The 14,776-nt window shown below is 40.3% G+C and overlaps 1 protein-coding gene and 1 non-coding gene across 4 annotated transcripts in view; both read left to right on the forward strand.

The window, feature by feature from the left end:
- Positions 1-14,776, forward strand: part of Lhfpl3 (LHFPL tetraspan subfamily member 3) — a 484,961-nt gene that overhangs the window by 328,901 nt on the left and 141,284 nt on the right. For all 3 annotated transcript variants that reach the window (XM_063237839.1, XM_063237828.1, XM_063237820.1), the window contains exon 2: positions 9,193-9,429. In XM_063237839.1, the coding sequence (XP_063093909.1) occupies positions 9,193-9,429 (237 nt within the window). The remainder of the gene's footprint in view (positions 1-9,192; positions 9,430-14,776) is intronic.
- On the forward strand, positions 4,090-4,218 carry LOC111756896 (small nucleolar RNA SNORA77). The gene has a single exon (XR_002791281.2). It is a non-coding gene; the product is annotated as a small nucleolar RNA SNORA77 (small nucleolar RNA).

The raw sequence follows: 14,776 nt of genomic DNA on the forward strand, positions 1-14,776 counted from the left end.
TAAGCCTGTGAAGATGCTGGAACACTTGTACACTGTTGGTAGTTTTGCAAAACAGTGCACATAATCTTCAAAGGAATAAAAATCCTCAAGAATATACAAAAAAAATGTTTGGCTAAAATGCATAGCCAACTTAAAATGCCAAAAGCTCAAGCCAAAAAAAAATGAGTTTGCCAATGAAATATGTATAAAACCAAAATACACATATGTTCAGACATATATTTATATAATAAATTGTCTTTAATTCTCAGGCTACATATTTAGAGTTATAATTAATCTAACATTCTTGGTCCTATATAAGATTAAATTTGGATTAGGTGAAATACCAGTGTAAGAAAAGAAATGTGTATACATTAAAAATGTACAGCTTTTAAGTATCACTTTAGTAGTTATTGTAATCCCAGAATATCTAATTATAAATAGCATGCTAAGCACTGCCAAAATTCTATATATGTTCTTGGTACTAAAATCAACATTCTAAAGTGATCTTGTGTGCATTGTTGTTGCTCAGATGTTGAGGATTGCAGCAGAAATCAAATGGGTTCAAATCCCAGGGCTAATGTGATTTTGAGCAAGCTATTTGAATTTCTGCATCGCGGTTTATTCATATGTAAAAATGATGATGTCAAGGTTGGCAGAGAACAATGAATGCCAATCTTCTCTTCCTTAGAGACGGTGAACAGCTGGCAGACAGGGACCAAACTGGCCCCATTATTACAAGGTTGTAATATATGGGTCTGTTGGAGCAAGAGACTTCCCCGTCTGCACTCCAAGAATAGGCACGCGTACCTTCCTAGGCTTGGGCAGTGCCGTGGTTTGGACATGCTTTCCCCTGCAGGCTCACATGCTGAGGTGGGTCTAGGAGACAGTGGGCTACATGGCGAGTGCTTAGGGCATTGCGGTGCACCCCGGGTGGGGAGGGGGAATGCTGGTCTCCTGGAGTGAACTCTCTCTGAAGCAAATGGTTATAAAGGCCGTAGACTGGCCCAAATCCCTTCCTGGTTTCCTGTCTGGTGTTTTCTCACTCCTACATGTGCTGCTGTCGTAATATCATTCACTAACAACCTCTCACCAGAGGCTGCACTGATCTTGGGCTTTCAGCCTCTAAATCTGTAAAGTAAGTAAATCTCCCTTCTCCAGAAGTAATCTGCCTCGGGCATTTCCTTATAGTAACATAAAACTGACTGGCTGAGGCAGTACTTAAAGGCAGCCCTGCCCTGTGTAAAACTCATACATATGTGTTGTGGACAAACAGCTCCCCAGGTAAGGGAGGAAGGAGCAGGCAGGTATGCCAGTTCCCTGCCCCAGACATCGGGTGACCCACTCCATCTCCACAGAGACAGACAGAGGTGCGATGTGAGGCCCAAAGTGTTTCTGAAAAAAATCTCCTTATGGTAACTGAGTCAGGGAGGAATGTCCTCATGTTTCTGTCAGCTTTATTTGAGAGTAAAATGAGGAGGTACATATAAAGTGTACCCCATTCGTGGGAGGAATTCAATAGCTGTCTGTATTACAATGCTGTGTGCTCTTCTTCTTAACTGTGTGATTACTAGGACTGTGATTATCATTTGAGCCCGTAGGCTAAAAGCCATCAGCCATGCTCTAATGATGTAAACTATGTTTATTGTTTTTAAATTTTAAATTTTTTTTTTCCAATTTTTTTTTCTTTTTCTCTTTTTATTGGTACCGGGGATCGAACTCACGACTGCCTGCTTGCAAGGCAGGTGCTTATGCCGCTGAGCTAAATCCCCAGCCCCTTAAATTTTAAATTTTGAGTTGTGATCTATTAACCCTTAAAGTTTGGCCAAATCAGTAACTGATATTATACAATTAAGAATTTTTCCTCTTGTTTAGTATCATATCTGTAAAAAATAATTTTCCTGTGTCTACATGAGATGATAAAAATAATGGGAATGTTTGGATTGTTTTTTAAATTCACTAAAATAAAAGATTGCTATTAATCACTTTCCAAGTACTCTATCGCACTCCAAACGCATTTACCCCATTGCTCTTGCCACTGTAGGAAACAGTTTTGAAGTCCTCTTTCCGGTCTTTCGGAGGTAAAATAAAAAATAGGATAAATTCTGCTATCATGTTCCAGCTGTAAAACAGGCTCATAAACACATTACACACATCTAACGCAGCACAATACACCAATGTTTACGTGTATCCTTCATTCAGGCAAATCAGGGCAGCTTGGCAGAGTAAACAGGCTTTTCTTACCATCAGATACAAACTTCTGACTCTTCTCCTCTGAGAGTGCAGTGTTTATTTATGTGTTCTCTTCACCCTCACTATCCTAAGGATGTTGTCTCTTTTGTGTTATAATCCTAATCTGAATACCTATAAGATTATGTTGTGTTTAAGCGCAAAATTTTCTAGGACACCATTGGTTTTCTCCACCACACTCTAAATCACAGTATTTCAGGTCTTCGGTTATTTAGTGACTCTGCTTTCCAAAAGCAAACTGAGATGTAAATATTAAGCCTTTTGCAGAGGTATAAATGTAATAGCAAAAGTTAGTCACCCGTGAGTTGATGGAGGAGCTCTAGGAATAAGGCAGCTCTCTCTCTTAGCAGGTGTTTACGGTGACAATCCCCGTGTGAAAGTTTTCCCCTCGTAGCTTGGCAGCCTCTGCTGGCATCAACTTCTTCGACTACTATTGCCTGAATAATTGATAGAGTTAAGTGAATGCAGGCTCCCTCTTTTCACCGAGTTCCCCTTGAGTGCCTCTGCAACATGAGGCAATTTATCATGCTTCGTGTGTAACAGTGCAAAGGCCTTTTAAAGAATGAATTTGAAACTTTCTCTTCCTGTTCACGGAGTAAGTTCTCAGGTTCAAAACCCTAACAGCCTGATTGGGATAGTTGGGGGGCACTATTAGCAGACCCAAGGAACTCAAGTCGTAGACCCCCTATGGCTCTTTTCATCTTGCTTCATTTTCCTTTGGAGAAAGACCCAATTACAAAGGTTTGTAGATTTTTCCATAGAGATTACCATCCGCTCTTTAGCAAGAAAAATGCTGCTGCAATTAGTGGCTCTGGGGAAGCATTAGCCACTTGTGTACTATTTTGGAAGAACCCATTGTGGGACCCACGGGCACTGCCTAGGGCTTCCTTTTAGAATACGAACACTTCTTAACCATTTGGAATACACTCACAATCAACAGTGATAGCTTCATAAGGAAGCCTGTGTTACGTATTCTAGATCAAAAGGTATCACAGCATCAGGGCCGCATATGATAAGGCCCTGGGTTTCTTTTCACTACCCTCCAGCTCCTGTTGCTCCTTAGCATCAATAATGTCCTCTGATATACTTCCAGAAAACCTGCTGCCAAAAGGAAGGAATATACAGCTTCAAGGCAGTTAGTTGCTTCCGAGGTGACATTCTAATAAGGAACCCACTTTTGGGTAACAGCCCAACTGGAGCTAATTCTCCACTCTCCCTTGTGGTCAGGAAACAGCATGCGTGAATAAATCAAATGTTCTGGGGCCTCGTGTGTGCTAATGTTTACTGTGGTGATGCAGATGTAAGATGTAACACTACTTCAGATTGATCATAGGAGAACTGGAAATAAGTATAAAGCCAGAGGGGGATATTATTTAATCTCTCATTGGTTGAGTCTGAGACTTTGCCGGTACTTCTTAGTCAGGATTGGGAACAGCTGTGAAGTTTCCAGCGGCTGTGCAAACCGTGCAAGTAGAGAAGGATCTGCTTTGTAGAATGGCAGAAACCAGAATTTATTATAGCACTCGAGCGTTCATGCAGAACATAATAGTCATGGCGTCCCACAGAAACCAACAGAGCCTAGACTATCCAAATGGCTTAAATTAAATATTCTAAAGTCTGGGAAACTTTTCCTTGCAAAACTAAGACAGCCAAGTAGAAGGAGTTTATACAGGGGGAAGAAAAATATATATTTTGATAATATAGTGTTTAAAATTTTTTTAACTTCTGTTATGCAACAGCCATCTAAAGTTTCAAAACCTTTTAAATGTATTGGGGGGAGGGGTATCCAACTGCACAACCATTTAGATTTTTCCAAGCAGATAAAAAGGATCAGATCCTTCACATTAAAAAAAGTTGACAATTGCAGACTCACTCGGCACTTGGCTGCAGCCTCCAGGCAGGTGCTTTTTCTGTCTGCCAGAGATCCATTCCAGGGAGCTGTAAAGGCCTTGACCTGTCAGGGGGGCAGTGCAGCTTTTTGGGAACATAGAAAAAAAAAAAAAGTTGACAAAAACCAGAAGGCAAACCTAGACATAGGACAGTGTCCTATCACCTAGAGACCTGGGATACTTCTGTGGGGGGTTGGGGGGAGCCTCACATTTTTTTCTCCAGAAGCCAGAAATACCAACCTTTTAGGTTTTGAGATTCCTCTAAGCAAGCTGTGGTGCACACCTAAAATCTGGGACACTCAAAGACTGAAACAAAAAGATGACAAATTCAAGGCCAGCCTGAGCAACTTAGCCAAAACCTGTCCTGAAATAAAAAACTAAAAGGGAACAGAGGGGTCAAAGGATCTAGTTCAGAGCTCCCTGAGCTGAGTACCTAGTACTGGAAAACAAGAACATTTTTTTCCTAAATATCTGACTTCCTTGGATAGTTAAAATTAAAATTCTGTTTCAACAACTTTGTTTTCATAACTTTCAGCAAAATACCCACTGCATAAAATACAGTTGTGTATTACTTCCTCTGTCTTCGCATATTGCTCACTTAAAATTCAATCTGGGAAGTCATTCGAGCGCTGGCAACTGGAGAGCAACAGTTTGCCAGTCTTGTTCTCCGCGGCTTCAGCTGCAGAGCGTTAATCCCTCCTTTGCTATTTTCATTCCAGTTTATGGCTCAGAGTTTCCCCAGATGGAAACTTTGGAGAAGGCGGTGCATCCTCTAGACAGACAGACCCTAAAACTATGCCTCTGGAGCTGCCCCGTCCCAGCTGGTCGTCACGCAGGCCGGATCACCTGCCTGAGTCTGCGTCCCTTGGGGATCTCTATGAAGTTTAACTAACTGTAGTGTCATTCTCCAAGTGATTACCATTCACAAAAAAAGAAAAATTTTCTTTTGGTTCTTTATAAGAAAGCCGTTTCCTTGCTGATGAAACATATTTAATAGGTTTTTTTTTAAAAAGCATTTAGAACTTACTTTCTCAGTACTGGGGATTGAACCCAGGGCCTTCATTATAACCCCAGTCTTGGCTTGTTTGTTTATTTTGCGTTGATTTGGGATATTTTGGTTTTGTTTTGGAGACAGTGTCTTGCTAAGTCACTAAGGCGCCCTAGTAGCTGGGTTCAAACTTGAGATCCTGCTGCCTCAGCCTTTCAGAGTGCTGGGATTGTAGGTGTGCACACCACACCCAGCTCAGAATATTTTTTAAATATCCCAATAATGTAGAAGTGTTAAGTACAGTCTATACTGCCCAAATAAAATGAATTTGACTCATGGAAATCATGTAGTTAAAATACAGAGATCATCTTAACTAGACAGTGCCTTTCAGGGTGCACTGAGTACTAAGTGCTGAGCGGCACAGAGGAATGGGACCCTGAAAATGTTTCCAAATCACCAAATTCACTTATTTAAATTATCCTCTCAAGTTCTTGTAATCTATTGTCTCCATTAAATGTCAGCTAAATGTGAGTCCGTCTTTAACCAGATTTACAACCTTGGGTAATTGTGGCATTGGTCTACATAAACTATTTCAATGTATGTCTAGGCATTACTGGTCATTTATCCATTCATTCATTTCCCCGTTTAATTGTGTTTTAGTGTCCACTTTGTGCAAGGCAGTGTTCTAGGTGATGACTCTTTGTGATGACTTTGTGTCCACTTTGTGATGACTCTCAATGACTTTCCTTAGAAAGCTTACAGGCCGTTAATTGAGATGATATCGGTAAATGAATAGCTATGATAATATATAAACAGCAGCAAAGCATCTAAGATAGGGATTGCTAGCAGCTGTAAGAGTTCAGGGAAGGGAATATTCTAGGTGGAGAAGAATTAGAGCTGCTTTGCTTTGTGGAGGGTGCTGCATTTGGTGTGGGTGTCAAAGGCTAGGTAAGAGAAGAACTTTTAGGGACAACCATGCAAATATTCCAGGTGGAAGAGAAAACAGAGACATCTAAAAATGTGGAGTCTTCTGCAGTTCAGCCCCAGGAGGTGGAGCATATTAAAGGGAGCCAGCTGGATGATGGAGCTTGTCAGTGCCTGAGAGGCCCAGCAGTGCTCAGTGGGTGGCCAGCAAAACGTTTTTTAGCAAAAAGGTCTAATCATGTGTAATCTGGACAAAGAAGGGCGGAGAAAGGCAGAGAGGTCAGAGTTCACTTTGACAGACTGGAGACAAAGTGGGGAAGTGATCCGTCCAGGCAAAAAGAAAACTGACAGATTGGGAAGATCTTTGCCAACTGTCCCTCAGACAAAGGACTTTTATCTAGAATGTATAAAGAGTTGAAAAAAATCAGGCCCCCAAATTTAAAGACTCAATCCAAAAATGGGCATCTGAGATGAATATATAATTCTCAGATAAAGAAATACAAATGGCAAATAAATATATGAAAAAATGTTCAACATCAGTAGTCATGTGAGAGATGCAAATTAAAACTACACAGAGATTCCATCTCATTCCAGAAAGAACAGCTAACATCAAGAAATTAACCAATAACAAATGCTTGTTGGGACTGTGGGGGAAAATGACCCCCTCTCCACTGTTGGTGGGAGTGTAGACTGGTACAACCACTGTGGAAATCAGTCTGGAGGTTCCTCAAAAAACTAGGATTAGAAATTCCATTCAACACAACTATTCCCCTTCTGGGCATTTTCCCAGAAGAATTGAAAACATCATACCACAGCGATATATGTGCACCCATGTTTATAGCTGCAAAATTTGTAATGGCCAGATCTTGGAGACAACCCAAATGCCCATCAACTGAGGAATGGAAAAAAAAAAAGATATGATATTTCCATACAATGGAATACTACTCAGCCATAAAGAACAAGGTTTTTACCTTCAATGGATGCAACTAGAAGCCATACACATAAGTGAAATAAATCAGATTTGCATATGTAAACACTGTATTGTCTCACTAGCATAAGAAACTAAAAGAATATTGTACTTCGGGTTTTGTTGTTGTTGTTGTTGTTGTTTTGGGGGTTTTGGGGGGGTTGGTATGGGGGATTGAACTCATGACCTTGCACTTGCCAGGCAGGCAATTACCTCACTGAGCTTAATTCCCCGGCCCCTAAAACTGAAAGAATAAATAAGATCCCAAAATTATAATAGATATAGTTAAAGAGAAAGAAACTGCTCAAAGGGAAATTATATCACTTGGTCAGTCTTGCATGCCTGTGTCTGGTAACTTGAACAACTATTTTGAAAATAACAATATGCACTGTAACGACCATTATTAAATTCCTCTCATCTTGTTTTAAATCCTGTATCACTATTTTTTGCTGTTGCTTTGTCATTTTGCTTTTATTGTTGTTTTTTATTATTGTTTGCTTCTTGATTTTTCAGTTCTTTTCTCTTTAAAGTAAAAAAATTAAAAGACACGTCTAGGCAGACTCCACCCAGATGGGTCAGAGCGTGGCCTCATGTGAGGAGCACAGGCAAGGAGAGGAAGGAGTCGTAGGGCTCGGAGGGTTAGGTCATGCCTGTAGGAGAACGTGGAACACTGCAGCAGCGTTCTCGGGTGGCCTTCCTGCTTGTCTGCCCTCTTGGTCTATGTCTGCTTCGTGTGCTGTTTTGGAAAAGGAAAGAAGGCATCCATTTCTGTCTTGCTTGGTAAATTTCAGTGACACATCAGTCATACGGTAACCCCTCTGACCAGCCTCAGGAACTGTTTGATCCTAGTCATCACAGATCTCTCCCTTGGTTATGGCATCATAGTCTTCCTAAGTTACGCACCCTAGAAATAACAGCCAGCTATGATACGTAGTTTTACCTGCCCTTCAACCTAAATATAATAGCTTCCTCCAAAACCCAATGACCAGTCTCCATATTGCTCCTTATATACTGCAAGCCTCCTTCCAACCTCAGGACTTTTGCACATGCTGCTCCCTGGGACTCTCCCCTAACCCCTGCCAGTCTCAGACAGCTGAGTGTTTGTCTATTTTTGACCTCGACTTAAATTATATCCCTTCCAGAGCCTTTCCCTGACCACCTTTATTTTTATCTGAGCCTAGTTTCTTTCCTACTTAGTACTGATTATGAATTAAAACCATTTTATTTGTATGCTAATGCATCTTTTTTGCTTCTCTTCCAGATAAAACATAAGCTATATAATGATATAAACCTTGTACCTGTTCATGACCACTGTATCCTTAGGTCCAAGAACAGTTCCTGGAGATGACCCAAAATTGTTTTTAGATGAATGAGCGAATGGATGAGTAACCACCTAACCAGAAATCTCTACTTAACCTAAAAATATGATTATACCCCCTAAATAATTCAATAATTAAATATAAAAAGTGGCAACAATACCCACTTATTTTCCTTAATGTTCCAAGTACCATGGTGCTATAAAAAGCAGCCATCTGATCCCATAGCGTTACTTGGGAAATAGAACATAAATATTTTTCTGAATTTCTTAATTTCTATAAAAGCTTGTGAGGCTGCTGTGTGTTGCAATATTTTTCGGTCTTTTAAAAAATGAAACAGAATGGCAACTAGAGTAGAAATAATCAGCCTGCATTGCACAGGGCAAAGATAGTTTCAAAAAACTTTTCTGTATGTCAGAGGTGGGGGGATCACAATGTAAAATTGTTTTTCACAGTGATTCAAAGTCAGTATGCACTCTGTTGTTTTCCCTGTTATCCTAATCCCTTATCTGGTGCTGTGGTAGCTCTTCAAAGCCGGCCTTGAATTGTCATGCTGCGGTCTTATGATTCCTTAAGGCCGGTTTGCAATGGAAGCCTTCCCATAAATGCACACAAAAATTCAATTTCTGAAGATTTTCTCCTAGATCAATCTGCCTTAATCTCTCTCAGGATGCGTGAGCTTACTCTAAAGTATATTCCCAGAGTCTTTTTAGTGCAAGTGCTGGGTTGTTTTTAAGTTAACCAGGAAAACAGTGGTGAGATCTGCTACTCTCTAAAACAAGAAAAAAACTGAAACAACGATTGACAAAACAGTAGAAAATCTTGCTAAAATAAAACGTGTTAACTGCTTTTTCTTCTTTTGTTTTCCTCTCTCCCCCCAAGCTGCCTGCCTTGTGCTCGGTTGCATGATTTTCCCTGATGGCTGGGATTCGGATGAAGTCAAACGGATGTGCGGAGAAAAGACAGACAAGTACACTCTCGGGGCTTGTTCGGTCCGCTGGGCATACATCTTGGCTATTATTGGAATTTTGGATGCCCTGATCCTCTCGTTTCTAGCATTCGTGCTTGGAAACCGACAAGACAGCTTGATGGCAGAGGAACTGAAGGCAGAAAACAAAGGTAAGACTGCTTTGGGGAACTATAAGCAGATGCCTCAAGCACAGACATGGTGCTCTCAGCTTTCCCTCCTGTGGGCCCATTTACTGTCTTTTCATACTGTCTTTTAACTCCCAGACTTCCCCGACTCAATGCAAGAGCTGTGCGCTGTTAAAGTACCTGTCTCTCCTGCTTATCACCTGAAGGCACTTATCTTTCTGTGGCTTCTTCTGTCCATTTTTATTACGTAAATGCGTTTCGTTCCAGTTTCTTCTTTCCTCTTTTTCTGATTTCAGATTTGACCTCGGCAGTTAATGACTATGATGCAAACATTGCAGGGAGAGCTGTTTCTTTAAAAGGAAAGGTTTCCCTTCAATGTATTCAGCTATTTTCTAGGATGAAACAACATGCCTGGGAAATCTCTAAAGTCATCGTAATTACTTTATTTGAATTCAAACTCATCTTCTCTAAGAGAGACGGTGATCCTGGTCCCAAATAGAATTTGCAGTGTTGGTGGAATTAGCTGAATTTTAAATGCATTATCTGGGTAATCAAAGGTCCTCAGATTTCTTTTCAAAAGGAAATCACCCACCGAAACACAATGAAAGTAGTAGAGAAAACAGGATCTTGACCGGTGCATGATGTGTAAACATATGACAGGGGGTCTGTAAGAGGTGCGAGTCATTTATCAAGAAACGTCTTTTCATTTTCTTTACATATTTAATTTCTTGGGGTAGAACTTTAATGTGTCAGGATTGCATTATGGATGTGGATTTTATAACTGTTTCCTCTTGGTGTTATCCTTAACTTTAATACTTTGAACTTCTCAAGAGAATGAGGCAGAAAGATAGCAAGTTTGAGGTTTGAGGTCAGCCTGAGCAACTGAGCGAACCCTGTTTCAAAATGAAATACACAAAGGGCGGGGTGTGGCCGGGTGGTGAGTCTCAGGTGTGAGATCTTACGTTCAGTGGCCAGTCCTGGGGGCACATGCGACCTACCTTTAGCATCTTCAGTTGAACGGCTTCTTCTAAATGTTGTTCCTCCTTGGGAACTCAACTTATCCTTGAATTATGAAATTTCATTTATTATTTCAAGAAATTGCCAATTTCAAAAACGCTCCACTGTTTTAACAGGCCTCCAGCACGAGCCTGGATGCCAGCTTCGCATCTAGACCGTCACTGTAAACCAGAGAAAAGAGGACCGTCTAGGAAATCACTGGTCCCCAACCCCGGCCCCCTGACTGATAGAACACGTGGTACTCAGGCCTATTCTCAATTCAAAAATGACTCACAGGGAATAGTGCTAAAACTTTCTTAAAACAAAACTGCCTCCCTCTCAGAGCTGCCCCTCGTAGACCAAAAGACAAAGACGGTGACGCTACTACTGATGTTGTACCTTCGTTCCTTTGACTTGTGCTCCTGAATCTGCTGCTCTTCGCTGTTCTCTCTGTGGCTTGTTGGGTGCACACAGGTCTCTAGAAGCTCACTTGAAGTTAAAGGGTAAGGATGCTCAAAATTAGAACAAGCTACCTATCCTGAAAGAATAAAGAAAAGACTACTTGGTTCTTCACGTGCTTGACTTCCACCACCACCTCCTAGTAGACCAGACTCTATCTCCTCCCTGTAAAGTTTTTTTTATCGGTACCAGGGATTGAGTTCATGACTGTGTGCTTGCAAGGCTGGCGCTTATGCCGCTGAGCTAAATCCCCAGCCCCCTCCCTGTAAAGCTTGAAGTTACATTGAGAACCTTTGACTTCCCAACCACCATTTGATCACAAATAGAAAAAAAAAAATTTTTTTTTTCAGAAAAAGGAAGACAAAAATAAAGCCAGGAAATTTTTTACTCACGTATATAAATGCCAGTTCTCTGGAATTCATGCTTCAGAAAGGTGTGGCCAGGATTATAGGATAATAATTGTTTTCTAAAATGACCTTTTTTCTCTTGGGTGATTCCGTGGAATGTTGATATCTGATCCCTTCCATCTACAATGGGCCCCATTAAACATCCTGATAGAAGTGTTTATGGGAAACATTCAGGGATCACCTGTGTGTAATTCTTCTGTGTCCATCATTGTGTCCATCTGCATCCATCACCGTTGTTTTTGCCATCTTGTCCTGAAGAGTAAAATCCTGAAGACTAAAATCAGTATCAGGTCATCTGTGTCAGACCGGGTAGGTCCAATAAAGCACCAGAAAACATGACACTACCCTGGTGAAAACTTTCAGTCACACTGCAGGTTTATTTCTCAATCTGAAGATTGTAACCTGAGACTCTAAAAAGATGTGAACAGCTCTGTTATGCAGGCATGGCAGACTACGTGGTATAAATCACACCAGGAACAGTAGGCCGAGCAGAAAATGTAACCAAGCCTGCATGCTTTTGAGAAACCATATAGGCTTTTCTGTTGTTCAAATTAGCCTCTATTGTTTGATACTATTTTTGTTTGCAGATTGTTACAAATGTTTCAACATTTGCTCAATATCAAAATTTCCAAAGTCAGAGTATTTAAGACCAGTGTTTTCATATGGTTATGTATGAACATAGTTTCACTAAATATTAGTTTAATGACTTTTAAATGTCTACATGCACTAATCAAAAGTAAGTCTTTCCTATACTCTAAGGAAAGAGAGATTGGGTTTAACCAAAAGATTAGAATAATTGGTAATTGTGAAATTGATTATGTTTAAATGGATGCTTTTACAGTTTTCATTAATTTAACTAAGCCAGTGTTTTACTTATTAAGATATTCTTTTCTCTATGAATTTTTTTCTGATAAAACTATCAAGATGTTCTTTGGTAGCCAAGACCTCATTTTGGTTTCTGGACAATGTGAAGAAGCAGAGACAAATCCAAGTCTAGCTCAGAAAGGTAAATGAATTCATCATCCTGATGATGCCTTCTCAGGCCATAGAAGCAGGAAATGTTGTATCTCAAGGCTGAACTCAAAAGAGTAAGGCATTCATACATTCCTAAACTGATTACATCACTACACACACACTGCAATGCTTTCTACATTTTTCTTCCAGTTTTACAGTCCACCAATCAACCTACAGCCTATTAGCAGGAGCATTAGAGAGAATAAGCCTGCAGTTGTGGCCCCTAATCTGAGGTTTACCCTAAGAGATCAATTTTTTTCTTTCTATTTCTTTTCTTTTCTTTTTTTTTTTTTTTTTAAATAAATAACACGGTTTCACTATGCAGTTCAGGCTGGCCTTGAGCTCACTTTGTAGCCCAGGCTGGTCTTGAACTTGTGATGATCCTCCGGCCTTAGCTTCCCAAGTGCTGGGATTGCAGGTGTGCACCACCATATCCAAGAGAGATCAATTTCATGCCATGGTTGTATCTTCTTTTTTGGCCATTGTAGTTAATCCAGAAACACACCTCCCCCATTCATCTGGAAGATGAACCTCCATTACATTCATGTTTTTTCTGTGAAACATCATGGCAAAGACCTTGCTTAGATCCATAAGCCTTCTAAGCAACTACCCTAAAACACAATCAGTTACATGAATTCTAGAATACATCAGAGAAAGGAAGGAACTAGTTCTAAATGTTAAACTATGCTCCACTCACAGCCTTGAGATGAAAGAGAATATGAGATTCTATTGAGCCATAAATTAATCATCAGAAAGGTGTTATTCAGAGAAAGCAAGGCGGAAGTACACAGGTGAAAATCTCCACTTCTGCAGACATTTCCAGTGGACTCACCCAATTCCATTCCCACAACTCCCTGTAATGCTCCCCCGGTGTTTTGTAACTTATCTCCTTCCCCCAAAATGCGAAGATCATTTGAAAGAAGCTTCAGCTGAAATGTATCATACACTGTGAAATGGAAAATTTGAAATAAAAGAATTTTAACAACATTTCAGATGGAAAGTAACAACTTTGAAGGTGCAAGTGTTAGAGAGGAAACCTCTATAAAACTTTAAAGTAGTCATCTGAGGAGCACCATTAAAGTGACAAAATATGTTTTATGCCACAAAAAAAAAACCCTAGTGAAAAACAAAGAGAAGTTTAAATTCACTTATGCAGGAGTCAGCACATACAAAAAGATGGAAAAAAAAGAATACACCTCAACTGCTTTCTCTAAACTGGAGGGACCAGCCCTGCAGGTTATGTGCCATCCCTGGCTTTGGTGACAATAGGGACAGGCAGGTGCTCCTTCTTGTTTAGAAGTTGAGCAGCATGATTTCTAAATGAGCCGACAACAGTAGGCATTTAACCTTGATATGCCGTTTAATTGCATATTTTAACACACTGAACTGTGAAGTCAATTTAATTATGTAAAATTAAAGTTTCATCCAGATAAAAAGAGATTGAAAGGAAAGCTTCAATTTCAATTTCTTTTATTAATTGTGAAAGGATAAATAATTACATTTTCCAGAGCTCCTATGCCACAAATCTCTTTTTTCCTTGTCAGACATCATTTATAAAGAGGTCTGTTTCTACACTCGGGCGTATGGTCTTTGGAGTTTCTTATCAGATAATTGGGTCCTCTCATGAGCAGTTTTAAAGTCACTTTTGTCCATTAGCCCTGAAACGGCAAATGAAAAAACATGATGATCTATCAAGAGGTGACTTAAGCTACCATTTATTTATTAAGTGGTTTAAGCACTTTGTAGTGCCATAATAGGGGAAGTTAGAATAAATTCCTTTTACTGAACTAATTAGGAAATCCTTCACAGCTGTGATTTTAGGGATCACATCATGCCCAGCCACATGGAGAGTAGCAATGTGGTCACTGGGAAAGGACGTGCACTTGGCTTCAAACTACCCTATGCTAGTACCGTCCTTGACACCAGCCGGGATCAACTTCTTAATTCCAGAATTAAGTTTCCTGGTCTGCAAAGTGCAAGCCTTGTGCAAATGGCATCTGTCATTATTTCCAGCTCCACAATATTACAGTTCACACACATCTTCAGATGCATCCTTTGACATGTTTGCAGCAGAGCTGTAATTCATACATCTAACCATTCCCAACCACTTATGGTCCTACCATGATTATACCAGGGGTGGCACAGGACAGTCATACATGGACCACTGGTGGCTCAAGCCAGCAGAAACTGTGTTAAAGAATATCAGAGGGCAGGGTCTTAGTTACTTTTCTTTTGTTGAGACAAAATACCTGATGCACTAAATTAGGGAAAGAAAGTTTTATTTCTTACAATTTTGTAGATTTCAGCTGACTCCAAGGCAGGGTGGCATGGCAGGGCTGCCATTCATGGCCATAGCAAAAGTGCAAGAGTGAACCACAAAAGAGAAAGGCATGCCTTCTTCCTGCCCTTACACTATATGTCAGCTCTGCCCCTGGATGGGCATAGCACTCACACCACCAATCCTAGTACTAGATAATGAACCAATCACGAACACT

Source organism: Cavia porcellus, unplaced genomic scaffold, assembly GCF_034190915.1.
Source record: "Cavia porcellus strain 051 isolate PalLab524CR breed Dunkin Hartley unplaced genomic scaffold, mCavPor4.1 scaffold_2, whole genome shotgun sequence".
Classification (NCBI taxonomy): domain Eukaryota; kingdom Metazoa; phylum Chordata; class Mammalia; order Rodentia; family Caviidae; genus Cavia; species Cavia porcellus.